The sequence below is a fragment of the Sapajus apella genome, unplaced genomic scaffold (genome assembly GCF_009761245.1).
Source record: "Sapajus apella isolate SASKATOON/1434 unplaced genomic scaffold, GSC_monkey_1.0 scaffold105, whole genome shotgun sequence".
NCBI lineage: Eukaryota > Metazoa > Chordata > Mammalia > Primates > Cebidae > Sapajus > Sapajus apella.
The window spans coordinates 2,864,541-2,891,744 of record NW_022437045.1 but is presented as its reverse complement, the minus strand read 5'-3'; the positions used below and the strand labels follow the sequence as shown (position 1 = coordinate 2,891,744).

The following is a 27,204-nucleotide window of genomic DNA, read 5'->3' as shown; positions in this document are numbered from 1 at the left end:
AATATGGGCCTGTCGACAATTGGTTGATTTTTGTTTTTCCTAAGATCAGAGACTGCCTTACTCTCTCCTGATAGCTACCTATGCATGAGACACTTCTCCCCTTCCCCATCTTCTCCTCTTTCTCATCACGATCGTCATCATCAATACCAGCAACAGTAGCTGCAGCCACCATTAATGCACATGTACTATGCACTTGGTGCCTGGCACTTGGCATTCATAATCTAATACAATACTTTCAACAACCCTATGAGGAAACTGACATGTAAAGAGCTTAAATCCCAGCTTAAGCTGGGATTTAAACCCAGCTCTCTCTGACTCAAAGCCTCTAAGCTAATTAATGAGCTTCACAGCTTCTTCACAAAAATTTCAGCAAATTAATCCCATAGGAGGCATGCTAGGTACTAGGAGATCACCTGTATGTAGTCCCACAGCCTGCTATTATATAGCTTATGTATTACTTACAAAACACTTCTAAACCCTTCTGAAGAATCACTGCCTTCAACCAGTCTCTTCTAACATTCATCCTAAGTGCTAATACAGACTTTCAGAGAAGATGCTGTTTCTTTACCAAGAGACCATCTTTACTTTGTGTAAATGTTTTATATCTCCTTGCATTGCTAAGTCCTAAAGATAAAAGTGTTACCTTCAAAATATGGCTATACAGTTTTTCAACTGTATTCATTTTTATACTTTGAAGATAGAAAATACATCAACAGGATTCAAGATAGCACATTCTTAACTTTGTAATGGAAGATGGTCTAACTGAATTCTACTTTTCAGAATGATAGTGACAGCAATCAGAAATTTTTTTTTTTAAGTAAACGATGATATACGTTACCTGAAAATAAAACAAGTGTTAACAGAACTTACCAAGCCTTCCCCAGGTTTAATGTTTGGTAAGTGAACTTCTTCCAGGCATGCACACTGGCTCATCACAGGATCTGTGGTAGATCGGATTGTTTTGTCACAGATGCCATTTAAAACCTTGACCTAGAATTGGAGAAGCAAATAGGAAAGTTCAATCATTAGCCAAGTTTATCTCAAGCTGATTTTTAGAGAAATGCATTTCATCTATAATCTTTAGTTCTGGTTGGCAATCATTTTGGTAATTCTGCTCAATGAATGCATGGCATTTAGACTCCATGTTTGCCATCCGTGGGAATAGTGCCACTATTCCAGCTTTGTTTAGAAAGGACAGCTTTTATATTAACTCCTTTATGATCACTGAAGAGCACACGCCAGGCAGAAATCCTCTTTCAGCAATGAAGTGGAATCATCTCTCCCTGGCCACCTACCTGACTTTTCAATGACTGTTCACAGTCTCTGAACACCAAATATTGACAAGGTTTTTTAAAAAAAATTGTTTTGGGCCTAAGCCATTTTTTTTAATAGACTTTACTTTTTTTTTGAGATGGAGTCTCACTGTGTCCCCCAGCTGGAATGCAGTGGCACCATCTCAGCTCACTGCAACCTCTGCCTCCCGGGTTCAAACAATTCTCCTGCCTCAGCCTCCCAAGTAGCTGGGATTACAGGCACCCGCCACCACACTGGCTAATTTTTTTTTTTTTTTTTTTTTAGTAGGGATGGGGTTTCACCATGCTGGCTAGGCTGGTCTCGAACTCCTGACCTCATGATCCACCCACCTCAGCCTCCCAGAGTGCTGGGATTACAGGTATGAACCACAGCGCCCTGCCAAGACTTTACTTTTTAAAGCTGAGGTTTATAAAATTAAAATTGAGCAAAAGGTCCATTGAGTTCCCATATACTCCCTCCACCACCACCCACCCTTCCCAGCTTCTTCTATTATTAACATCTTGTACTAGTGTGCTGCATTTGTTAAAATGATGAACTAATATTGAGACATTATTATTAACTATAAACTCTGTAATTTATGTTAGGGTTCACTTTTTGTGGTGTACATTCTATGGGTTTTGACAAATGCCTAATGTCATGTATCCATCATTACAGTATCATACAGAATAGTTTCAATGTCCTAAATATTCCCTGTGCACAACTTAACTATTCACCATCCCATCTCTCACCATAAGCCCCTGGAAAACATAGATCTTTTCATTGTCTCTGTGGTTTTAATTTTCTAGAATGTCAAATAGTTGGAATTATACAGCATGTAGCCTTTACAGATACCTTATTTCAATTAATATCATGTAAGTTTCCTCCATATTTTTTCATGACTTGATAGCTTCTTTTTTTTTTATTATTGCTGAATAACATTCTATTTTATAGAAATACAACAGTTTGTTCACCCATTCACCTATTGAGAGGCATTTCGGTTGCTTCCAATTAGTTTGGCAAATTTGAGTTAAGCTGCTATAAACATCCTGTGCAGATTTTTTCTGATGTAAATTTTCAACTCCTTTGGGTAAATATCTAGGATCACAACTGTTGGATCACAGGGTAAGAATATGTTTAGTTTTGTAAGAAATTTCCAAGTTGTCTTCCAAACTGGTTGCACCATTTTGCATTTCTACCAGCAATTAATGAGCATTCCTGTTGCTCCACATCCTCACCAGCATTTGGTGGTGTCAGTGTTTTATATTTTAGCCTTTATAATAGGTATATAGCAGTATCTCATTGTTGTTTTAATTTGCAATTCTCTAATTACAAATGACACTGAACATCTTTTCATAGGCTTATTTGCCATTTGTATGTATTCTCTGGTGAAGTACCTGCTCTGATCTTTTGCCCCCTTTTTAATTGGGTTGTTTGTTTTCTTATTATTGCTTTAAGACTTCTTGCATATTTTGGGTGCAAGCCCTTTATCAGATAGGTATTTTGAAAATATTTTCTCTACAAGTCCATGGCTTATCTTTTCATTCTCTTATTAGTGTGTTTCACACAGCAGTGTTTAATTTTAATGAAGTCTACATTACCAATTTTTCTTTCATGAATTATGCTTTTGGCGTTCTATCTGAAAACTCATTGCAAAACTGACAGTCCCCTATATTTTTCTCCTATGTTATCTTTTAGATGGTTTATAGTTTTGCATTTTACATTTAGGTCTATCATCTCTTTAGTGATCACTCACATTCCTTGAATGCCAAACACTAACAAGGTAAAACTAAAGAGACAATGTGAAGATCCCTGTTATGTGGTCTCCTCGTAGAAGTCACAGTGTTACGTGCGGTATTTCCCCAATCAGATCCATCTAACCTTTCAAAATTAAACAACCAAAGAAATCAGGAAATTCCAAAGACTGATTTTTCTTTCCAAGGGGGAGAATCCAAGAAGTGATACTTTTTACATTCCTCCAAGTTGCTTAGCCTCCTTATTTATGGAAAATATATTTATAGCAGTTTCATTGCTAAATTCCTCAACATCAGTAGGAGGAAGGCCTTATCAAAAGAGCACAGGCTGGCTTATGTCAAAAGGAGGAAGTGATGATGAATAGTTACAAAATGCTCCTTAAACAGTTACAACACATCCCTCCTCCATCATAAGGTTTTTGCCAAGATTTTTTTTTCTTACATCAAAATGGTCCTAAAGTGAAATTTGCACGTCAGTTCAATCCTGATTAGCAGGCTAGCTAGCAAGGTACATACAACGGTATCCTGCTAAAATGTTCAGAAAAAGAATAATAAAACAGAGCTTCAATGTAGATAATTTAACCACAAGAATTTTCACAGTAGTTGGTCTTGTTAAATAACTTTTATCCTTCCCCTTCTACCTAAATTTAAAAAACTCAAATCCCAAAAGCCAGTATGTCAAAGTATCTCCTGAAGTCATTAGGCACAGTGCATTTACTTAATGTGCTTCCCTTTGCCTTCGGAAAAGGAATTTTACAGTAACTTTTAGAACACATACTTACCACAGTTAAAACTTTATCCTCCATTTCCGCTACAAAGCAATCCTAAAGAAGGGGATGGAGAAAATGAACACTCAGCATAGGAGTTAAAAACATTCAGAACGGTTGCCTTAGCTTTCTAGATATTTTCTGCAGCCCAAGACAGTCCCTGACACACCCCTCAGCCTCCATAGTCTTACAGGAGTGGGATGGGAAAGAGAGGGCAGAGTGGGGACAGAGCTGGCATTTGTCCCTTCCCAAGGTCCTGGTCTCCCTTGGTCCAAGGAGTTCTCATCCAAGGAACCCATTTGGCCAATTACTTAATTTGAAAATTTACAAAAATCACTGAGAGTAGTAAGTAAGAAGTCTAAGTCAAGAAAACTGGCAATGGCTCCCAGTGTGCCCCCAGGAACAGATAGCAGGGAGCCGACAAGCTGGCAGTCTTTAGCTCTGGGCCTGCCTAGAAGAATAGCTTTCAAATAAGGGCTTGCGTAAACTCAGCCACGAAAGTTTATTTTAAGCACCACTGAGATTAAATCAGATATTTCAGTCCTTGATAGATGAAAAGGATTCAACAAAATGTTCATTGACACACTGCCAAAAAAGTGGTCTTGAGGTATGCTATTGATGACATTAAATAAAGCGCTGGAATGCAAAGCATTATTTATTCAGCTTAAGAACAAAAGGCTCGCAACACTGTATGAACTGGGTTAGCTGATTATAGGAATCACCATTGTCCTGTCTAAAAGCTGCCAAAGTGAAACTGCCAATGTGAAACTTTTACAGTCAACCTTCTAGAACTCATCTGTAGCAAAGGATTTCAACCTATACTGCAGAACGCATGCAGAAAAAAAATCAGTACAACTAGGTTCTATATAGAGTTTAATCAGCACTATTAATCATAATCCCAAGCTAGGACAATGTTAAGATAATGCTAATTCTTTTATGTATATAAAAAATGTTAACTGTTGGAATTATCAGGCGAAGATTTTTCACTTTGATCAAAGTCATTTTTAGATCTTTTTTTTTTACTGCTTCTGAGGGAGGAAGATGGCTACCAATTTCTTTTTTTTTTTTTTTTTTTGAGACAGAGTTTCGCTCTTGTTACCCAGGCTGGAGTGCAATGGCGCGATCTCGGCTCACCGCAACCTCCGCCTCCTGGGTTCGAACAATTCTCCTGCCTCAGCCTCCCGAGTAGCTGGGACTACAGGCATGCACCACCATGCCCAGCTAATTTTTGTATTTTTGGTAGAGACGGGGTTTCACCATGTTGACCAGGACGGTCTCGATCTCTTGACCTCGTGATCCACCCGCCTCGGCCTCCCAAAGTGCTGGGATTATAGGCGTGAGCCACCGCGCCCGGCCTTTACCAATTTCTACTCTATATGGTTCAATAATCAGACTTCTATTATCTTCTTAAATTTGTTTAAAATTTTTTCTACTAGATAAAAATGTAGGAAACAATAATGACTGCTCCTAAAATTTATACTGACTCTCAGGAAAAGAGCAGCCTAGAGAGAAAAGACTTTTAAAAAATAAATTTAGAGGCTGGGCGCAGTGGCGCACACCTGTAATCCCAGCACTTCAGGAGGCCAAGGTGGGCGAATCACCTGAGATCGGGAGTTCAAGACCAGCCTGACCAACATGGAGAAACCCCGTCTCTACTAAAAATACGAAATTAGCCATGGTGGTGCATGCCTGTAATCCCAGCTACTCAGGAGGCTGAGGCAGGAGAATCGCTTGAACTCAGGAGGCGGAGGTTGTGATGAGCCGAGATTACGCCATTGCACTCCAGTGTGGGCAACAAGAGTAAAACTCTGTCTCAAATGATAATAATAATAATAATAATGATGAATTTAGAATTTATTTTTACATGTGTGAATTTGATATTAACTTAAACTACAGGAGTGACTTCTGTAAATAGGAATAATTATAGCTCAAAATGTGCTTTTCCAATTCTATCTTGTAGATAAAACTAAACTGTCAACTACCATTACGGATCATCCCCTATTAGTACTGTCTGATAGACTTGTTAAATAAATTTCAACTTTAAAAAAACAGTATAAATATGTGACTGTGTGTTAGAAATAAAACTAATACTTTGTGTCTACAATCTTTCATTCTAATTTTTTTTTAGACAAGGTCTCACTCTGTCACCCAAGTGGGAGTGCAATGGTGCAATCTCAGCTCACTGCAACGTTTACCTCCTGGACTCAAGTGATCCTCCTACCTCAGCCTCCCAAGCAACTGGGACCACAGGTGCATGTCACCACACCTGGTTAATTTTTGTATTCTTTGTAGAGACAGGGTTTTGTCATGGTGCCCAGGCTGATCTTGAATTCCTAGATTCAAGCCATCCACCCGCCTCAGCCTCCCAAAATGCTAGATTATAGGTGTGGTCACCATGCCTTGCCCACAAATCTCTAAATTAATACAAGCACTGTCACTTCAGGGAGACCATCACTTAGAGGCAGAGAGGAATTCTCAATACACCGGAGCCCAAGATCAAGATACAGCTGTGACTGCATGGTTCCCACAACCTGATTCCTTGAGGGATCCAAGAGGCCACCACGAAAATGGGTTCCCTGTGGTGGTGACTGTGGTGGTGACTGAGCCAGCAGCACGAGGAGCTCGCCCGCCTCCTGAATTGTTCCAGTCAGCGTGTGAAAGGCCTCCCTTTCACCTCCCGCCACTACGAACGTGGTTCCCACACCCGTTCCTGCCGAGAGGAAGCAGCTGCAGGCATGACTTCATATTGTTTTTTGGCATGAAGGCAACAGAATGGAAAAATGAATGCTGAAACCAAGTCACCCCCTCACAGGTTGGACAGTCAGCTGAGCTTCCTCACAGCCCTGGGTCACCTGGCAGCAGAGGCCCAGCCTGGGTGGCTCTTAGCACCCCCGGCCTCTCCTCCTAGTCTGCCTTCTCGGGAGCTGAGCAGCCTGGTGCAGTAGGTTTAACTTCTCTGAGCCTTAGTTCCCTTCTTTCTGTAATGGGGTACTAGCAAAGCCTACCTCTGAAAACTGCTGAGAACTCAGTGTGATAGCACGAGTCAAACACGGATGCAGACCTAAGGCACAGTCAGCACCCGGCAGCAGCCTTTTCCTCTTCTGCTTCCACGGCTGGCTTTCTTTTCATGTATGTGACATAGGGTCTCACTCTGTCACCCAGGCTGGAGTGCAGTGGCGTGAACATGGCTCATTGCAGCCTCCACTTCCCAAGCTCAAGCAATCCTCCCACCTCAGCCTCCTGAGTAGCTACAGGCACATACCACCATGCCTGGCTAACTTCTTAATTTTATTTTTTAATATAGATGTCTCACTATATTGCCCAGGCAGGTCTCAAGCAATCCTCCTGACTTGGCCTCCCAAAGTGCTGAGATTAACGGCATTGAGCCCAGCCGGCTTTCTTTCTTTCCATTCAGTTTTCTCAGGGACAAATATTGCTCATTTTCCTAATTCTTTTTGTTGTGGTGGTGGTGGTTGTTAAGATAGCATCTTGTTATGTTACTCAGGCTGGTCTCAAACTCCTGGGCTCAAAAGATCCTCCCATCACAGCCTCTACTAGCTGGGCCTCCAGATGTGCACCTGCACCACCACACCTGGCCTCATTTTCTTATTTCTTTCCAGACTGAAGCTCAGCACCTGTCAGGGCCATTGTGTCTCTCTTGCCATCCCTATTTCAGTTTTCATGGCATCACAACAGGAGGAGACTAGATTGAAAATACAGATCTCAATCCCTTCCCATCTCGGTGTCCTTCATCTCAAATTGCAGCCTCAACACTGAACCGGAAGATCTATCCGTGTACTTGGTGTAGGACTACAGCTGAAGAAATGTTAAGAAACGAAGAAATGTCTTTCTTTTTTTGAGACAGAATTTCACTCTTATTGCCCGGCTGGGAGTGCAATGGCATGATCTCAACTCACCGCAACCTCCGCCTCCCGAATTCAAGTGATTCTCCTGCCTCAGCCTCCCCAGTGGCTGGGGTTACAGGCATGTGCCACAATGCACAGCTAATTTTGTATTTTTAGTAGAGATGAGGTTTCTCCATGTTGGTCAGGCTGGTCTTGAACTCCTGACCTCAAGTGATTCGCCCACCTTAGCCTTCCAAAGTGCTGGGATTACCGGCATAAGCCATGGTGCCCAGCCAAAGAAATTTCTTAAAAGAAATGTGTGGTTTCCTTCCAGGAGAAAAGCAGCAGCAATACTTATCCTTCAAATTAGAAGACTCGTAAATTATTATTGGAAGGAAGGACACAGAGATGGATGGAAGGATGTCACCACAAGAAGAAGTGGGAACAGCAAGATGTGGAAGAGAGAAGGGACAAGCAAATGTCTGTCTTCACAGACAGCAACACCAAGAATAAAGACTCAAGCAGAATGTGTTCTTTGTCACTGGAAAGAGGTACAATTTTTATTCCTCCAACTCTCCAGTTAAAATGGCAAAGACAGATGTCTTCTTAAAGAGTCAATAGATCTTCTGCTGAGCAGCCACAAGAGAATGTGAAGTCCCCGGCACATTCAATCTCGTTGCTACCATTGCAACGCACCTGGGGTAAGCAACACTGAACTCGTTCATCAAGTTTGTTATTTCTACTGTGCATCTATCTGAGTGCCCATGCGTGCAAACATCACCATTTGCCAAAGCACCTATATTCGTTTTGTTGTTGTTGTTGTTGCTGCTGCTGAGATGGAGTTTCACTCTGTCACCCAGGCTGGAGTGCAATGGCACAATCTTGGCTCACTGCGATCTCCGCCTCCAGGTTCAAGTGATTCTCCTGCCTCAGCCTCCTAAGTAGCTGGGATTACAGGCACCTACCACCAAGCCCAGCTAATTTTTGCATTTTTAGTAGAGATGGGGTTTCACCATGTTGGCCAGGTTGGTCTTGAACTCCTGACCTCAGGTGATCTACACGCCCCGGCCTCCCAAAGTGCTGGGATTACAGACGTGAGCCACCGCGCCCAGCTATGTTCTTCAATTACTACCGAAGAACAAGTGCCTGTCAAGAGCACTTGTCAATGAACATATTTTTCAATCTAAGCTCAGAAAATGATATCCTGATATATATTTATATATTAGTCTTACTCCTTCAAAACTGTTCAAATTTAAAATAAAAAATATCAGAGGATAAAGGCAACATATTTGTCCAGTTCTTTTCCTTAAACTATCAAATTTGATTCCAGAAAACAAGTACAAGATTTTTGTGATTTCCCACCACAATCTACTCCTTCTCAAGCAGGCACTGTGCTTTTTGTATGTTATATCTCATTCAATCCTCATAACAATCTTTTGGAGTAGGTATTTTTATTTGTTTTTGTTTTTCTTGAGACAGAGTCTTACTCTGTCACCAGACTGGAGTGCAGTGGTGTGATCTTAGCTCACTGCAACCTCCGCCTCCCAGGTTCAAGTGATTCTTCTGTCTCAGCCTTCCAAGTAGGTGGGACAATAGGCATGCACCACCATGCCCTGATAATTTTTGTATTTTTAGTACAGACCAGGTTTCACCATGTTGGCCAGGATGGTTTTGATCACTTGACCCCATGATCCACCCGCCTCGGCCTCCCAAAGGGCTGTGTAACTAATGCATCACAACTGGTAGCAGGCTCTTCCTTGTCAAAATTACTTCATGTATCATAAAAAAAGAGCAAAAACTCAGAAGCTACTTTAGTTGCTCTGATCACCTTTCCAAGATCACAACCTCAAAAATCCACGTGCCTGAGCAAGGGCTGCTCAGAACTAGAGCAAACAACTGCCACGTGCAGAGACAAAGTTCGCAATTCACAATCCAGAAATCACTGGCAAACACACGGTTTTTGAGTATTGCATCTCTGTTATGGCATGGTCAGGACAGAAGGGAGGATGTCCTTTATGTTTTGCCCAATCAGCAGTAGAAACAAATGTGGAATCACAGAGTTTTAGAACCATGTGGGATGTGGGAAAAAAACAAGCTCTTCCTTACATTTCATAGACTCAATTCAAAAATATTTTACAATCATCTGCTGCATGCCAACAGGACAGAAGGTAGTCCTAAGAGCCAATGGTCCAAGAAGAAATTTTTTTTAAAGTTAAGATCACAGAAGCTCAATCAGTTATAGACTGGCTAATATAAAACTTCCTGAGCCTTTACTAAGATACCTAGGTCTGGGCAATGAGGCATGAGTGAAACTGGTATGTGTCACTTCCAATCCAGAACATCAGCCTGTGTGAGGACCTTCATGATTTTTACCTCTCTACCTTGGGGACAAGCAACATGAGATGCTGGTGATTCTGTCAACCTATGTCCTATACATCTTGAGAGGAAAGTCAGAGCTGTTTGCCCCCTGCCCCTGACCCATTTGGATATAAATAAATAAGGAATAAACTGCTGAGGTTTGAGGTTTGGGGGTTGCTTGTTACTGCAGCACAACCTAGCCCATTCTGACTGGCAAATCCAACAAGAAGCGGCCAAAATGAAAAGAAAATTAAACAGATACAGTAAAGTACTCAGAACAAAGATTATCATGCAACTGAGTTACTACAGGATTTTCGTGAAAAAAATTTAAGTGCTCTAACATTTTAGGAAAAGTACAGTACTATCGGTTTGACTATTTTAAAACACACAAAAAGGTAATCTTTAATTCAAAAGCCACTTGTCAGTTTTCACAGAAACCCTCTTTACAATGGATCTAATTTAAACCCTTTTAAATTAGAATCCAATGGGAGAAAAACTGAGGTGGTGAGAGGAGAGTAGTACTTCATACCTGTATGAAAATTCTTTCAAGAAAAGGAAAAGGAAAAAAAATTAGAAAGTGAAAATGACATACTACTGACCTTCTGGACTGTGGTGGTCAGGTCTAAGCAAAGCTGAATGATTTTGTTCTTCGTGACTGAGAAATCAGTGATCCCTGTAAACGGAGCCCTAGAAGGTAACAACAATCCTCTTTAAAAGGGGTAGGGAGAATCTATTGGGATCCCACTGTATATTGGTAAGCACAGCTACCTCAGGGGCTACTTTAAATTACTTTTTTTTTTTTTTTTTTTTTTGAGATGGAGTGTCCCTCTGTTGCCTAGACTGGAGTGCAGTGGTGTGATCTCGGCTCATTGCAACCTTCACCTCCTAGGTTCAAGCAATTCTCCTGCCTCAGCCTCCCAAGTAGCTAGCATTACAGGCATGCAGTACCATGCCCAGCTACATTTTGTATTAAATTACTTTTTAATACAAGGTTTTCTCTCAAGTAATCCACATAAAATAGGAATCTGAATAGAAAGAAAGACTAGATTTAAAAAATACATCAAAAATGACATTCAGCATCCCTTCTGAAGTCAACTAACGACTTTCATACCAACCAAATGCTCAACCATCAATGTTTAATCTCAGTAAAACACAACCTCTAGTAACGTTTCACTCTTCTCTAAACTGAGGCTAATTTGTTCCTGTCATTAACCTTTTAAGTAACTGGTAAAGGAATCCTAAAATCTCCCACTGATCGAGGACTACTTAAGAGCTGGTCAAAATGGCCTAAGAAGGATGGTGGTTCCTTTTCCTAAGACAACTACAGCTTCCAGGCAGCTTGGACTCTACTCTTACAGGGCAGTAAAAGGCGCGTCTCCAGCTTACCGGTCCAGCCACGCTAGCAGGGCCTTGGCGGCACCAATGAGCTCCACTACCGATGTCAGGAACTCATTGGGGGGCTTGCGGGAGGTGTTTCCATCATAAACAGGACTTTTCCGCCGGCTACTTATATAATTGTGTAAATTGTGAGAAGATGCTCTCAGTTTCAGAACCAAGTTCTTCATATTATCAGTTTCAAGGCCATAATTCTGTGGAAAATAAAATCAAAGGGAAAAATTCAAAACAATTAACAATATCCAAACTCTCTGATGACTCAAAAGCCCAGTTGGTCACTTGAAAAACTCTTACAACAACCACAAAACCCTGTGTGATTTATCCACAGCCCACTTCACTCATCCCAGATGTGCCAGCCTTCTCTCTGCTCCTTCCATAGCCACCAGGCTTCAGGGACTTTGTTGTGGATAGTCCTTCTTCCCAAAATGCTCCTCCTACAAATTTTGACGTAGATGGCTCATTCTTATCACTCAGGGGCTGGCCAAATGTCCCCTCCCCTGCAAGCCTTCCCTGACCACTTACTTAATCTAGAACAAGGTCTCTCAACCTCAGCCCGGCCAACATTTGGGGTCAGATAACACTTGTGGGATATGGATCCCCGTGTTTTATAGGATGTTTATCAGCATCCCTGCCCTCCACCCATCAGATGGCAGTAGCACCTCCTCCCCTGGTGTGACAACCAAAAATGTCTCCCACCCTCACCCTGTGCCCCCTGGAGGCGGAATCGCCCCTTCAGTTGACTCTCTAGCCCATCACCCACTTCTGCCCCTTCTCAACCACCGTGTCTGCAGCCTCCGTCCTCCACTGGGATGTGAAGGCTGCGGAAGCAGAGCTCTGTGAGTATGGGCCACTACAGTATTTCCAGCACAGCAGACAATCATATGGAATGCATGAATTTCCACCAGGTGAGACACTCTCAAAAAACACAGCAGCGCTAACTAAACACCAATTCACTGAGTGTGATCTCCTGAGCTTGAAGATGTGGCTCCTGTCAGTAGTCCCAGCTACTCAAGAGGCTGAGGTAGGAGGATCGCTTGAGCCCAGGAGGTCAAGGCTGCAGTGAGCTATGACTGCCACACACTCCAGCCTGGGTGACAGAGAGAGACCCTGTCTCAATCAATCAATAAAATTAATTTCTCACTCTTGTGCTTCTAACCTGTGTTCTTTTTGAACAATGTTCAGCTTACATGGGTGCTTCAAAAAATCAATTTCATGAGATAATATTGTCCTAGACTCCCTTTCAGAGAAAAGAACCAATCCTAGGAAACAACATGTAAATCTGCAATATTACAGGTGGGGGTATAACTTTCTGTATTCAATTGCCTCTGTATGTCCTAAGTTGTTTTATCATTTTTTTAAAAAAATAAAGATACTTCTTGAAATATATTATACCATCTCAACAGCATCCTAAGGCAAGAATCTGGTACCATTTAAAAACTGAGACTAATAGAATACTTAACATTATTGAACACTTTATGCCAGGGACTGGACTCAGTGTTCGACATGGATTATCTCAGGGAAAACAGCCCCTGAAGATAGAAATGTTGTTATCTCTAATTTACCGGTAAGAAAACTGAGGCATGAAAACAGTAAATCAATTCTCCGAAGTTACAAAGCTAATCAGCAGTCGTGCTGGGATTCTGACCAAGGCAATCTGCATCTAGCGCACAAGCTTTGATTACTCTGCTGTGTATATCCCCTTCCATACCCCCTTCCCCAAAAAGGGCCACATGATAAGAGGGATGACACGATGGACATTAGACAAGGATAAGGAAAACTGTCCAGTGATCCTGGATCATGCACAAGCTGACAAGCTATTCAGCTTCTCAAAACTCTATGCATCCCTTCTGAAGTGGAGAAACTTCTTTCAGCTGGCTTTGGCCATGTGGGCCAGGGAGGGACAAGTCACATTTCAAAATCAAGATACATAAAGCATAAATATACTCAGAATTATGTAAGGAACTTTGTTTTTGGCAAGATGAAAAATCGTAAGTTAAAAACAACAACAAAAGGCTTTAACAAAACAATTCTAACTTTAAATAGATTTTACTTGAAGTTTAAATGTATGCTTCCTCCCAGTAAAATAAAAAATAATATTTAAAAAATTAGACATTTTGAAAGGAACACAAATTAGCTGAAAATTGTCTTTTACAAGCTTTTGAAAAAAACTGAATTTCAAAATATAAATGAATATTCTATGTTGGCAGTAATTTTCTATCTAAATGTTATATTCATTTTTTATGTTATTTTCTAGAGACTAAAATATAATATTTTCCTTCATGGAGAGACTAAAAAAACATGGATTGACATCATGGCTTTTTAAATTCAGACACTCAAAGACTCACAATTGAATGGATAAAGAGGCCACAAGACAGAGCTTGTTTTGAAGGACCTGTGACTATGATTAAAGGGAAATGTCCCCTCATTTAGTCAGTCAGCCTGCCAACTTACATGAAGAGTTCTGAACTAAAAGCAGGAAAGTAAGCTTTCAGTAATCAGTGTCACCATAAATTACTTGGAACTTTTATTACCATATACATAACATTTACTTTTTGAACTCAAAGAGGATTAAGTACATTTTATTGTTGCAAGAAATGTGAAACCTCAATCTTCTAAAAATGTACCACTTTTAATACTGAAATAAAGGGGTAGACTGGCTTCTTATAACTGGTTCTCTTCATTTTCCTACTCAATTTGCTCTTTTGTTTTTCCCCTAAAACAAATAATGGACCTAGAAAGAGGCATAAATATAGCTAGAATCGAATTTTAAAAGTAGGAAGGAGGAAAGGAAGAAAGGAAAGTTCCTTCCCTTCAACCCCATTCCACATTAAAGAGAGAACAAGGAACTGCTTATATTAGCTCAAAAGAACCTCTACTGTAGAAGCATAATCAGGAAAGGATTATTGACTTAAGTGCCCCGCAAAGAAAGACCGAAAATAAATAATTTCTCAGACCAGATTAATTATTTTCCCCAGTCTTTTCCCTAAAACCTGTCTCCTTCAGAAACTGCTTTAAGATAAGACATCAAAAAGATACAAATTAAGTAACAAAGTGAGTCTCTGAAAATCTATTCACATACTAAAACCCTTCCACTGAGATCTCACATCCTAGGGTTTGCCATGAGGGAACCTTTCCTGATCTGTCTAGAGAAACTATACACTAAATGGAAGAAAAGGAAAGCAAAAAGAGTCTTAAAATTATACACATTTAGCTAACGGCAAACTTTACACAACTTCTCTGCCATCTTCTCCATTCCTGCTGGCTTTGTTCATGATCTAACATGTGTGATTAAGGGGTGCCAGAGACACAAAATCAAAGCCATTTTTATTGGCTTGGGTCAATTAGGAGGCAATCTAAGAAATATGGTTCACAGTTTTCCTAAGGCATTTTAAATAAGCTCATAAGCAAGATCAAGTTAAATACCATTTTCCAGCAAAAATTCCTGTTCCTGTATTTCTTCTCATAAAAAAGATAACATTTTTAAAGGATTTGCCATGGATAAATAATAAACAATGAATAATCGCAGGGGTATACCAGTGTGCACAAGCACTCTATGTCCGTAGATTCATCATAGGTACTTCATTTAACCACAAGTCTAGGTGGCATCACTTAACAAACATATGTATCATTTCCAACCTTGTTCACTTCTCAAGCTCCTTCAGCCTTCAAAACACAGCTGTCCATGCCTTGGTGTCCAGTAAACTAAGGCCTCACTCACTTGGCAAAGAACACATGTTACAGTCACACTTACTGGTTATTCTCACTGGTGATTCTCAAACACACCCTCTCAACCAGTGCTGTCCGACAAAACTCTCTGCAAAGATGAAAATGTTCTGCATCTGTGCTGTTCAACATGGTAGCCACGAGCCACATGGAGCTTCTGAGCACTTGAAGTGCTGCTAGTACAACCGAGGAACTGAATTTTATTTTATTTTAGTTGATTTTCATTTAAACAGTCACGTTGGCTAACAGCTATCCTACTCAAAAGAGCAGCTCTATCATCTGTCTCAGGTACCCTGTACCTAGAGAGAGGAAGAAAAATTGGGCACAGATTCTAATTCAATCTTTGAAAGTGGTCCTGGTCTCATCTTATAATACAAATCACTCTCCTAAGCCACTACTGCCAGCCAAGGTCAGTGTTCACAAAAGGCGGTTTCTCTCATTGCTCCCTAACCACAATCAGCTAATTTGTGAACCACTGCTCACCAGTTTTGGAATCTTCATTCATAGCTGTTTCCTATTTTAGGTTCCTGTCCATCTATCCATCCCTCTCTTTGCATTGACATGTCCAGTGGTTTTGGTTCTCCCCTCCCCCTTCCTAACTTTTAATTCTATTCATTTCCTATCTGTCATAAAATCAACTTCCACTAAACTCAGTTTACATAGAAACCTTTTATAACACCAAGGCCAACTACATTTACACACTAATTGCCTTGGAGATGGTCTGCTCAAAGTGTCACCAATTTATATATCCAAAGATCTATATGCTACAAATTGATTAAAAAGATAAGTGTAATTAGTATATGAATTACAATAAGAATACTTTAAAAGTAGATTATATCCACTAAAGATATTTTAGTAAAACTCACTAAAATAATCCACACTCATTTGTGAACCCCTGAGTGACCCCTCTCCCCCCATCCAATACAGTCACTGGCACAGAGCAGGTCCAGAATGAGTCTGAGGTCAAAACTTGGTCTGCAAAGGAAATTAGAAGGAAATTGTAGGAGATAAAACACAGCTTTAGGTTCTGGCATTTGTCCAGCTTTGTTCATTTTAGTCTAATGCTCTAAGAGGTAGAGAAGAGGAAAAAGCAAAGAGAATGCTCAGAGGCAGCTGGTATGTTGATCATCCCACTTGAGGCACACGATGTGTCTCTAGCTGACCCTTCCATCCTGACTCTCTTTCTTTAGATTTCCAAGTAAATTAACCTGTCCTCAAAGTATTACTGCAAAATGAAAGAGACAGTTTGCAAAACATCAAGCAGAAAAGACAGAAAAGCCATGTTCCCAGAAAGCATAATAAAAGTAAACCCAAACATATCTGTACAAAAAAAAAAAATACAGTTTCAGTAATAAACAGGATGCTTAGACTTCTGGGCAGAGCAAAACACTTACACAATAGTACACAGCCACATCTAAGGTGAGCATTACTGTACAGATGGGAAAAACAGACACCACCATTTCCCCGGAGGTCACAGAAGGAGTAGCGTGCAGCAGAGCCAGGATTAGAATACAAATTCCTGCTTCCCAGACCAGTGCTCAGACCACTTGGCCGGAGCGTCTCCCAGGCGGCAGCTCATTTGTCAACCACAAATAATTTCCCCATTACTTTCCTAAACAAGAGCGGCACATCTCAGTGCAGAAGACAAGGCTCTGTCCATTTTAAGAAGAAGAATACACACAATGCAGCAAGTGTTATATAATCAACAGTACGCAGACCAGTGATGGCAAAATCATTGGCCGCGCATTCTTTCCCACCATTCTCAGTGATGTAATTGTATATACCCCTGGTTCAGGCTCAGGGAGTTACTAACCCAGCCTGAATGCCATCGAGTTTGTCCAAATCCTAACAATTAAGTAAACTGCATCTTTAGCCTGGCACCAGGACAGGCAGACTTGAATCACACCCACACTAACCAATTTATAAACAAAATGTCCTTACACGTGAGGTGTTTCTGGCCCACACCTAAAGAAGCTACCCATGCAGCCACAGGTGTGATTCCAGTGTCAGGACCCAGCAGGATTTTACTCATTCATGTTAAAGCCAAAACCCATCCTATACAAAATGTAATGAAGGCCACGTTTTTTCCTATCTAGCTACCATTTCATAGGTCATGTCAAGTGCTAATGTCAGTTATTTAAATTTACCAATATCTGTGAAACTCAACCGTTTTTTATAGTAACAAAACCAGACATGAAAATCAGAACCTATTTCTCACTTCAGTTTAGAAGATAATATTTTCTTTTCTTTTTTGAGACAGGGTCTCACTCTGGGCTGGAGTACAGTGGTGTGATCTCCACTGACTGCAACCTCTACCTCCCAGGCTCAGGTGATTCTCTGACCTCAGCCTCCTGAATATCTGGGACTACAGGTGCATGCTGCCACACCAGGCTAATTTTTTTTTATTTCTAGTAGACACAGGGTTTCACTATGCTGCCCAGGCTGGTCTCAAACTCCTGGACTCAAGCAATCCACCCGCCTCAGTCTCCCGGAGTGCTGGGATTATAGGCATGAGCCATTGTGCCTGGCCAGAAGATGACATTTTCATTCAGGACTATTTCCATTGTTTGTTCCTTATAAAATATAAGAAAATTAGACTAATACAGAGATTTTCTGAAAAATACAAACCCTTCCCATAAAGGACAAGTTAATAAATATTTTACCCTATGGGGGAACCATGTGGTCCCATTAAAACTACTCGATTATGTCACTGTAGCAAGAAAGCAGCCACAAACACATAAGTGAAAGGACATTGCTGTGTTCCAATAAAACTTTATTTACAAAAATAGACGGTGGGCCAGATTTAACTTGCAGGCCATAGTTTGCCAACTCTTAATGTAGAAAATAACTTATTTTTTCCCCTTCTTATATTATAGTATCTTCAGCTCATGGTTTTTGTGTTTGTGTTTGTGTGTGTGTGTGCGTGTGTGTGTGTGTGTGTTGTGTTTTGTTTTTTGTTTTTGTTTTTGTTTTTGTTTTTGTTTTTGAGACAGAGTCTCTCACTGTTGCCAGGCTGGAGTACAGTGGCACAACCTCGGCTCACTGCAGTCTCTGCCTCCCAGGTTCAAGTGATTCTCCTGCCTCAGCCTCCCGAGTAGTTGGGATTATAGGCAAGAGCCACCACATCAGCTAATTTTTGTATTTTTCGTAGAGACATGGTCTCACCATGTTGGCCTCAATCTCTTGACCTCGTGATCTGCTTGCCTCGGACTTCCAAAGTGCTGGGATTACAAGCATGAGCCACTACACCTGGCCCTCAGCTCATGTTTTATTTCAGTAGATCATTAAGAAAACAGTAATATGCTAAATCACAAAGAACAAGGCTCTAAAGAAGGTCATCAGGGTACAGATCACCTTTTCCCGAACTAACCAGTGCACAGAGAAGGTCCACAGCCTCCAGCACAAGCTCCTGGTGTCCAATCCGCGTGACTCCCAGCTCCTCCAGATCCTGATGGGAAATCTGCAGCAGCTGCTCACCATTGATCTTCTCCCGTTCAAACTTGTGGACATATTGCTGCAGGCAGTCATCCAATCCTGCCAAAAACAACCAGAAGTCCCATTATTGTCATTTTGTTCCTTTACCCTCCACACTGCCCACATGTCACATCCATCTCAGCAATTACCAGTTATGCTGCCACTATCTGATTATCTATGTGAGGCATATTCCACCCAATGGGCACCTTTGCATGACATTGCAAATCAGGTTTTCCAGTGCAGCTTAACATTCTCAAAGGACCCAGCATGATTTTATGATAGTTACATTCTCATTCCCTGTTAACTAAAGGAATAAACACCAAACCCCTGCTAATTTAAAATGCTAATTATCTGGACCAGACATGCTGTTGTTTGCTACATCCTTCTTTTGGGACGTCATCCCTCCCACCCTATGTAATCCCAGGGAGTTTGCCAGTCAAGACGCTTTGCCACAGTGGTTAGCAAATGGCCAGGTTTCCTGCAGTGCTCTATACACCAGCCAATCATAGGTTTAGGGATGGACGTGTGACTCAAGCAGAACCAATTAAAATCTTCCTTGATATTTGATACGTGGACACAAGAACTGAGAAGCTCTTTCTTCCTTTCCAATCAGAAGTCAAAAGATAAACCTTGGCAATGCTGGCAGTCATTTATCTCATCAGTTTCCTGAGAATAAATCCATTCAGAAAGAGAGAAAGAAAATGTCCCAATAATACCCTATATGCCCCTGGAGCTAACCTTGCTTTAAAAGATACTTCTAGCCCCAGAATATTTCACTTAAATTTAAATACATTTCCCTTTTTAGATTAAGCTTGTTTTTGTTGAATCTCTGTCCCTTGCAACTGAAAAAGTCCTGAAAATACAGAATCTCTAAAGGAGAAGGTACCAGCAGTGGTACCACATAGAAAGGCATGTTAAATCGGTTCGCTTACAGGAATTTTTCCGGGTCAAATACTATGGCCAAAAGTGTTGTATTTTAATGCTTGTATAGAATGACTAAAATAAGTAAGCCAGACAGAACTTGAGACTTCCTATTCCTGTACAGAGAACTTGTTTTAATAGTTTTACTGGAATAACATTTTACCCTGAATCAATTGATCTATTCAAGCGTAATAATAAAAGTAACCTTGGCGTTTTAAAAGACCAGAGTTACATAAACTCAATCCCAACACAAAGAATGAACACTCAATTTAACTGGAAAAGTATGTATAAAGCATGCCGCTGCCCCCTCCCCCCCAAACACATGCGCGCGCGCGCGCGCACACACACACACACACACACACACACACACACACACACAAATTTATTTCATTTAACCCTCACAAAACCTGTGTCATGTGGGCATTTCTCTGGGCTAGAAAAGGCCCAGCACTTACTTTTTGTAACTCTAAAGTCTATGGATATTAAAATCTGATGTGTGAGGCTAAACTACACCTCTGCCCTACAAATATTCACCATTTGCCTCCTAATAAGATATAGGAAGAAGGCTAGTTTTCTGATATCCATTTGGGAGTCTTAAATATAGGAAGAGGAAGTAATAAACAAAAATTATGACAACCATTTAGAACCAAACTCATCCTCCCTAAAATGACATCTGTCTAGCCCAGGGGCTCCATTTATACAGGAAGCAAGGTTGGGGATATTGATATAAACCCAGCTCCACTCTGACAACCTTGAGCTACAGGTGGCCTTCATGGCATGTGAGTCAGGCAGGCAGAGGAGGCCAGGCAAGTCAGCAGGTGTTGAGACTGACCCTACCTGAGCTAATGCAACCTAAGCACCAGGACACCCGGAGTCAGTCATCCGCAGGGGCACATATCTGTAGCAGGCAACCGTGACAAGGGACAAGACTGAAGGACAGCCTCCTATTTTGTTCCCATTTTGCGGATGAAAGAATTAAGGCTCATGGAGGATACATAACCTGTCCACAGTCACGTAGCTGGTCAGATGCCAAGAGAAGAACTGATGCGGAAGAACAGAGGTCAAATTCAAGTTAGGGTCTGTTGGACACAAGCCTCGCTCTTCTGTGTTTTCTCGCAAACACGAGATTATAACCCAGGATTATAAAAATTCTTCTCCAACAACTTCTTAAATCAGCAGTAAGGTCTAACTACAAGACAGTTATTAAAATAGAATTAAAGAATCTTACAGGAACTTAGAAGGTATTTCAGATGTCACTGAGTACAAAAAAAAAAAATGGGAAAGTACAGACAAAAGAGAAATTACTGTGAAGTTTACCCAGAATCACTTAGCCAGTTCTAAGCCAGATCATGATCTTCTCTCTCTCAGGACACTGTCTTCCCTGGCCTACTTTTAAGGTTTAAAAATAATTTTTCATTTTAATTTGTCACAAAAGTTTCGGACAACTATGTTACATATTTAAAGCCTGTTATGGCTGTGTCCCCACAAAATCTATGTTACAGTCCTAACCCTCAGTACCCTGGAATGCATTTGGAGAGAGAATCTTTTTTTTTTTTTTTTCCTAAAGAGAGAATCTTTAAAGAAGGAATTAAGTTTAAATGACATCGTTAAGGTGGGCTCAATCCATATGATTAGTGTCCTTATTGGAAGAGGAGACTGGTCGGGCATGGTGGCTCAATGCCTGTAATCCTGGCACTTTGTGAGGCCAAGGCAGGCGGACTACCTGAGGTCAGGTGCTGGAGACCAGCCTGACCAACGTGGAGAAACTCCGTCTCTACTAAAAATACAAAAATTAGCCAGGTGTGGTGGTGCATGCCTGTAATCCCAGCTACTTGGGAGACTGAGGCAAGAGAATCACTTGAAACTGGGAGGCGGAGGTTGCGGTGAGTCGAGATTGCACCATTGCACTCCAGCCTGGGTGAGAAGAGCAAGAGTCCATCTCAAAAAAAAAAAAAAAAAAAAAAAGAAGAAGAAAAGAGATTAAGACACAGAAACACACAGAAGAAAGATAAGTGATGACATGAAAAAGACGATCATCTATAAACCAAGGAGAGAAGCCTCAGAAGAAACCTACCCTGCTGACACCTCAGTCTGACTTCCACCCTCCAGAATGGTGATGAGATAAATTTCCGTTGTTCCGGCCTCCCAGCCTATGGAACTTTGTAGTGGCAGCCCAAGCAGCCCAATACAAATATAAACATTTGCTTTCATATGCATCCACACGTGATGGACTTTCTTAAAATAAACAAGGCCCAGTGGCCAATGGAACAGGTGATATGTACTGTGCTAAACAAGCTCACTGCTCATAATACAAAGCATAACACTGAGACATTTGTTTTCATGTACAGGACAAATCAGTCCATTCAAACTAAAGTGAAAAAGTATATTGGATGTTCCTTAAGCTTCATTCCTGAATGCTAAGGACAAATAAATATGAGGCCAGATCATTTCTCTGTTAATTAACTGAAAAATTCATGGAAGAAGTTGGATTTCAGAAGTAGCTTTAGAACTGTAAGGAAATATTTGGAGCGCTGAAAAGGTTTAGATGGAAGAAATGGTGAGGGTTCTGGACAGCATTCAGGCTACAAATGATTAGAAATTGAGAACTGAAGAATACAGAGCACTTCTCTGAGAAACTGACCAGAATCTCCTTGAGGATTCTGAGAGAATACAAGCATTGTACCTGAAATAATCACAAGTTTCCTGAGATGTAATTATCAAGCAGAAACATCACTTTACTGCCCATATAAGAATAGAATCTATTGTGGCTTCAAGACTTTGTCCTCAAGGCACCCATATATTGAATATGTTAGGTTTTAAATAGTGTTGCCCCCCAGAGTTTTATTATTCCAATACATTATGACCTATTGTTCAGCCTTCCTATTGTTCAGAATACAATTAAACATTTATAAACAGCTAAATTAAACTATTATGCAGTCCCACAAAGGAGGAGAAAGCCTCCATTTCTAGTAAACTGATCTAATAGTCTTAAAATTTGCAATAAACCATACTCTTTTACTTGTTTGTCAAATGAATCTATCTGTCAGTTTCTTGCTTCAAGCAATTTACAGAAAGTCTAGCGGGACCAAGAGAAACACATAATTCAGTAAAATTAGATTAAACACATTCCATTTACACGAATTAAACACATAATTAAATGCAAAGGAAAAAGAGAAGAAATTCTCACAGAACAGGAGTCACAGGACCCAGACCTCCTCTATTATCATGAAATCTGGCTGCATAGAATCCTAAAACTTCAAGGAAATCCCAAATGCAAGATGAAAAAACACACACACACACACACACACACACACACACACACACACACACACAGTTAAGAGCCCGCAATCCAATACCAGACTCCCTTCTTACTGACTGGGTAACCTGGGTCAAGTTACTCAGCTGTCTCATTCGTAAAATGAGAATATTAATACTACCCACTACATAGAACTTTAAAACATGATTTATTCAGGTCCTCAGCTTTCTAAATTTTCAGAATAAAAGTTATTGGCTGGGCATTCTGGCTTACTCCTATAATCCTATCACTTTGGGAGGCCAAAGCAAAAGGACCACTTGAGGCCAGAAGTTTGAGACCAGCCTGGACAACACAGCAAGACCCCATGTTTATTAACAGTGGCATGATCATAGCTCACTGTAGCCTTGAACACCTGGGCTCAAGTGATGCTCCTGCCTTAGCTGGGGCTATAGGTGTGTGCCACTGCACTCAACTAATTTTTTATTTTTTATAGAAACGGGGTCTCCCTATGTTGCCCAGGCTGGTCACGAACTCCTAAGCTCAAGCGATCTTCCTGCCTTAGCCTCCCAAAGTGCTCGGATTACGGGTGTAAGCCACTACCCCTGGCTACCTGAAAGAGAATAAAAGTTGCTAAAGAGACACAGAAACACCCAAATGCTTAGGTAGCCATGTTATCACCTTCCACAGAAAGTGCTCCCAAATGTGAGAGCCTGCAGTAATCACTGGTTTCACCTTTAAAAAAATTTATGGTTTGTATCACAATATAAGCACCATGAAGTAGTGACTTTGTTCATGGACAAAGAGCTCCACATAAATATTAACACCACACCAATGTACAAAAGTCATCTGCTTTTTTCTTTTTTGAGATGGAGTTTCATTCTTGTCAATTCTCCTGCCTCACTCCCAAGTAGCTGGGGTTATAGGCATGAACCACCATGCCCAGTTAATTTGTGTATTTTTAGTAGAGATGGGGTTTTGCCATGTTGGCCAGGCTGGTCTCGAACTCCTGACCTCAAGCAATCCACCTGACTCATCCTCCCCAAAGTGCTGGGATTATAGGGAGCTACCATGCCTAGCCTGCTTTTATTTTCTTATGCAAATAAGCAACTGAAGATGAACTATTGATTGTGATATCAGTTATAGATACTTGCTGTACATTTCAACATTTAAAGATTAAAGGAGATCCTTTCTACATAAAGAGAAATATCATAAACAAAATAAAACGCCAAGACTTTCAGTATCAGTCTTTGACAGGTACAAGATACAGGCAGGTACAAAATACCTGCCTTGTACTAAGAATTCATTTTTATGAATTAATTAATCTCCCCCGAGTGCCTAAGTGTAGAAAGGATTATGTGCATGGCCAGGTGTGGTGGCTCACGCCTGTAATCCCAGCACTTTCGGAGGCTGAGGCAGGTGGATCACGAGGTCAGGAGTTCAAGACCAGCCTGGTCAAGAGGGTGAAACCCCGTCTCTATTAGAAATACAAAAAAAAAAAATTAGCCAGGCATGGTGGCGCGCGCCTGTAATCCCAGCTACTCGGTAGGCTAAGGCAGAGAATTGCTTGAACCCAGGAGGCGGAGGTTGCAGTGAGCTCAGACAGCGCCATTGCACTCCAGCCTGGGTGACAGAGCCGCAAAGGAAGGAAAGAAGGAGGGAAGGAGGGAAGGAGGGAAGGAGGGAGGGAAGTGAGGGAAGGGAGGAAGGAAGGGAGGGAGGGAGGGAGGGAGGGAAAGGAAAGAAAGAAAGAAGACAGAAAGAGAGAGACAGAGAGACAAAGAAAGAAAGAAAGAAAGAAAAAGAAAGAAAGAGAGAAAGAAAAGAAAGAGAAAGAAAGAAAGAAAGGAGGGAGGGAGGGAGGGAAGGAAGGAAGGAAGGAAGGAAGGAAGGAAGGAAGGAAAAGAAAAGAAAAGAAAAGAAAGAAAGGATTATGTACATGAAGATTAAAAAGTAAGAGTAAATGCCCCAATGCAAACAAAACAAAACACAACTATGGCTATTCTCATTTTCTGTAAAAGAGTAAAATCAGATCATGAACTAGTCCCAGAAAGCAAATGGTCATCATGACTTAAGTGGAAAATATCCCAGAGACCACACCCTCTGTGGGTTTGCTTCCAGCTTGGCAAGCTCAAGTCAGCAGAAGCTACAATTCTACAAATACAGGAGCCCAGCATTTTGCATTAAGTACTTTCGCTTGAGTTGGGTTTTGTGCTTTTAGGTTGTTTTTTGTTTTCCGGGTTTTTTTGTGTTTTTTTTTTAATGATTAAATTCAGAAATCAGTTTAGCTAAAGCTTGAAGACTCTCATCTTACTCAAGACTTTTAAGGATCACAAGTGATATATTCCAGGCATGGTGGCTCACATCTGTGATCCCAGCACTTGGGGAGGCCAAGGCAGGTAGATCACTTCAGGTCAGGAGTTTGAGACCAGCCTGGCCAACATGATGAAATCTTGTCTCTACTAAATATATAAATAATAATAATAATAATAATAATAGCCAGGCGTGATGGTGGGCACCTGTATATTCCCAGCTACTCAGGAGGCTGAGGCAGGAGAATCACTTGAACCCAAGAGGCAGGGGTTGCAGTGAGCCGAGATCATCCCATTGTACTCTAGCTTAGGCAACAAGAATGAAACTCTGTCTCAAAAAAACAAAAAAAAAAAAAAAAAAAAAAAGTGACATGTGACGCAAAAACTTGACTCCAATAGGATTTTGGGAGACTATGTTATTCCATGGGGAGAATCATCACAGACTCACAAATTCAATTTAATTCAACAAACTTTATGAAGCAGCTACTATATGTAAGACACGTAAGACCGTCTCTACTGGGAATCGACCTCCATTACAAAGGAGACGGGGGTTCAGGGGTAGGTCAGTTTATATTATCTGGACCAGAGGAAAGCAAACAAGATTTGGGTGGTACATTCACACCTGACCACAATATTCTCAGAATTCCCAATACTTTGAAAAACATTAAATGGTAAAGACCTGACATCAAAACTCTTTAGCCTTCCCGACATGCTGACACCACTGTCCAACATAGTACAACTTCCCCAAATGTGACATCTTGCTAAGAATAAAAAAGACAGTTTTCAAACAGAAGCATGACATATTTTGGCTTCTATGTGAGCACAGCGTGATTAATGGAGGGAGCAAGGCTGATGTCAGGGCACGCCAAAAGCCAGAAAGGTGGTCTATTGGTAGGCCTCCAAGTGCCCTTTCATGAGATCAGTCACCCAGTTAAGTTACATCACTTGGAAATGCCTTTCTTCTGTCACTCTGGTTTTGTGGATGTCTGTAGGCCTTAATTTTCAGAACTAGTTGATACAGGGTTGACTTAAATATAGCAATTTGAAGTTGTTTAATAATCCTGTGTTTGAAATCCAGGAGTGGGCCAGACGCAGTAGCTCACATCTGTAATCCCAACACTTTGGGATACCAAGGTGGGTGGATCACCTGTGGTCAGGAGTTTGAGACTAGCCTGGCCAACACGGTGAAACCCTGGCTCTACTAAAAATATAAATATTAGCTGGGTGTGGTGGCATGCTCCTGTAATCCCAGCTTCAGGGGTTCTCTGCATTCTGTTCTGTCATTTGTCTCTGCAGAGTATCCCTTCACTATGTCCCCTTCTGCTCGTGGTCACTGTTACAGCTGAACTTATCTCTTGCTCGGATTTCTACAATAACCTAGAAAGTGGATGCCATGCTCAGTCCCTTCTTCCTCTTAATTCATCCTTTATCATTCCATCTAAGCAAAACCATCCTGTCCTTTACAGATTCCAATCCATTAGCTCAACACAGCGTCTCAAGCCCTTTGGGGCCCAATCTCTTCCAAACCTCCCTGCAGTTCCACTGTCCTGTAACTCATCCTACTGGTGAGGACACAGTAAGCACCTGTTCTACTGAGTTTCTCTGAAAGTAACAAAAATGTCACGCACAGGTTGGCAAAAAGAGCACCCAGGCAATCCCCGCCGGCTGCCTGCTTCTGCAAAGTCTGAATGGAACACGGCCATGGCTCCTTGGTTTACGGATTTGTCTCTGGCTGCTTCTGTGCTACAATGGCTGAGTTGATTGGCTGTGACAGAGACCGGCTGGCCCACAAAGCCTCAAATATTTACTGCCTGGCCCAGGTTTACGGACCCTTGGTCTAACTGACAGCAGCGATGGGTACAAAGTGATGATGACATCTGCCGACCAGAAAGAGACTCCACCGGTCTCGTCTGGAACTAAGGGAACGTGAGCTTTCCTTTTTTTGTTGTATTTTTTAAAGAATCATTTCATACACTTACACTGAATTTACAAGCATAGAAAAATGTTACCTTCCCTCCCGCAATGAAAGACCTGAATGTTTTAGGAGATTCCTTACAAGTTTTTAGCCACTGTATTTTCTTTTGGTCAGTTCTTTTGAGGTATAATTTATAT

At 41.1% G+C, this 27,204-nt stretch overlaps 1 protein-coding gene across 3 annotated transcripts in view; it reads right to left on the bottom strand.

Annotated features, from left to right (window-relative positions):
* The window catches only part of CNKSR3 (CNKSR family member 3), a 108,257-nt gene that overhangs the window by 23,801 nt on the left and 57,252 nt on the right, over positions 1–27,204 (bottom strand). For all 3 annotated transcript variants that reach the window (XM_032258750.1, XM_032258752.1, XM_032258751.1), the window contains exons 2-6: positions 18,503–18,666; positions 11,401–11,603; positions 10,614–10,701; positions 3,827–3,868; positions 871–990 (exon numbers count right to left, since the gene is read on the bottom strand). In XM_032258750.1, coding sequence (XP_032114641.1) covers positions 871–990; positions 3,827–3,868; positions 10,614–10,701; positions 11,401–11,603; positions 18,503–18,666 — 617 coding nt within the window. The remainder of the gene's footprint in view (positions 1–870; positions 991–3,826; positions 3,869–10,613; positions 10,702–11,400; positions 11,604–18,502; positions 18,667–27,204) is intronic.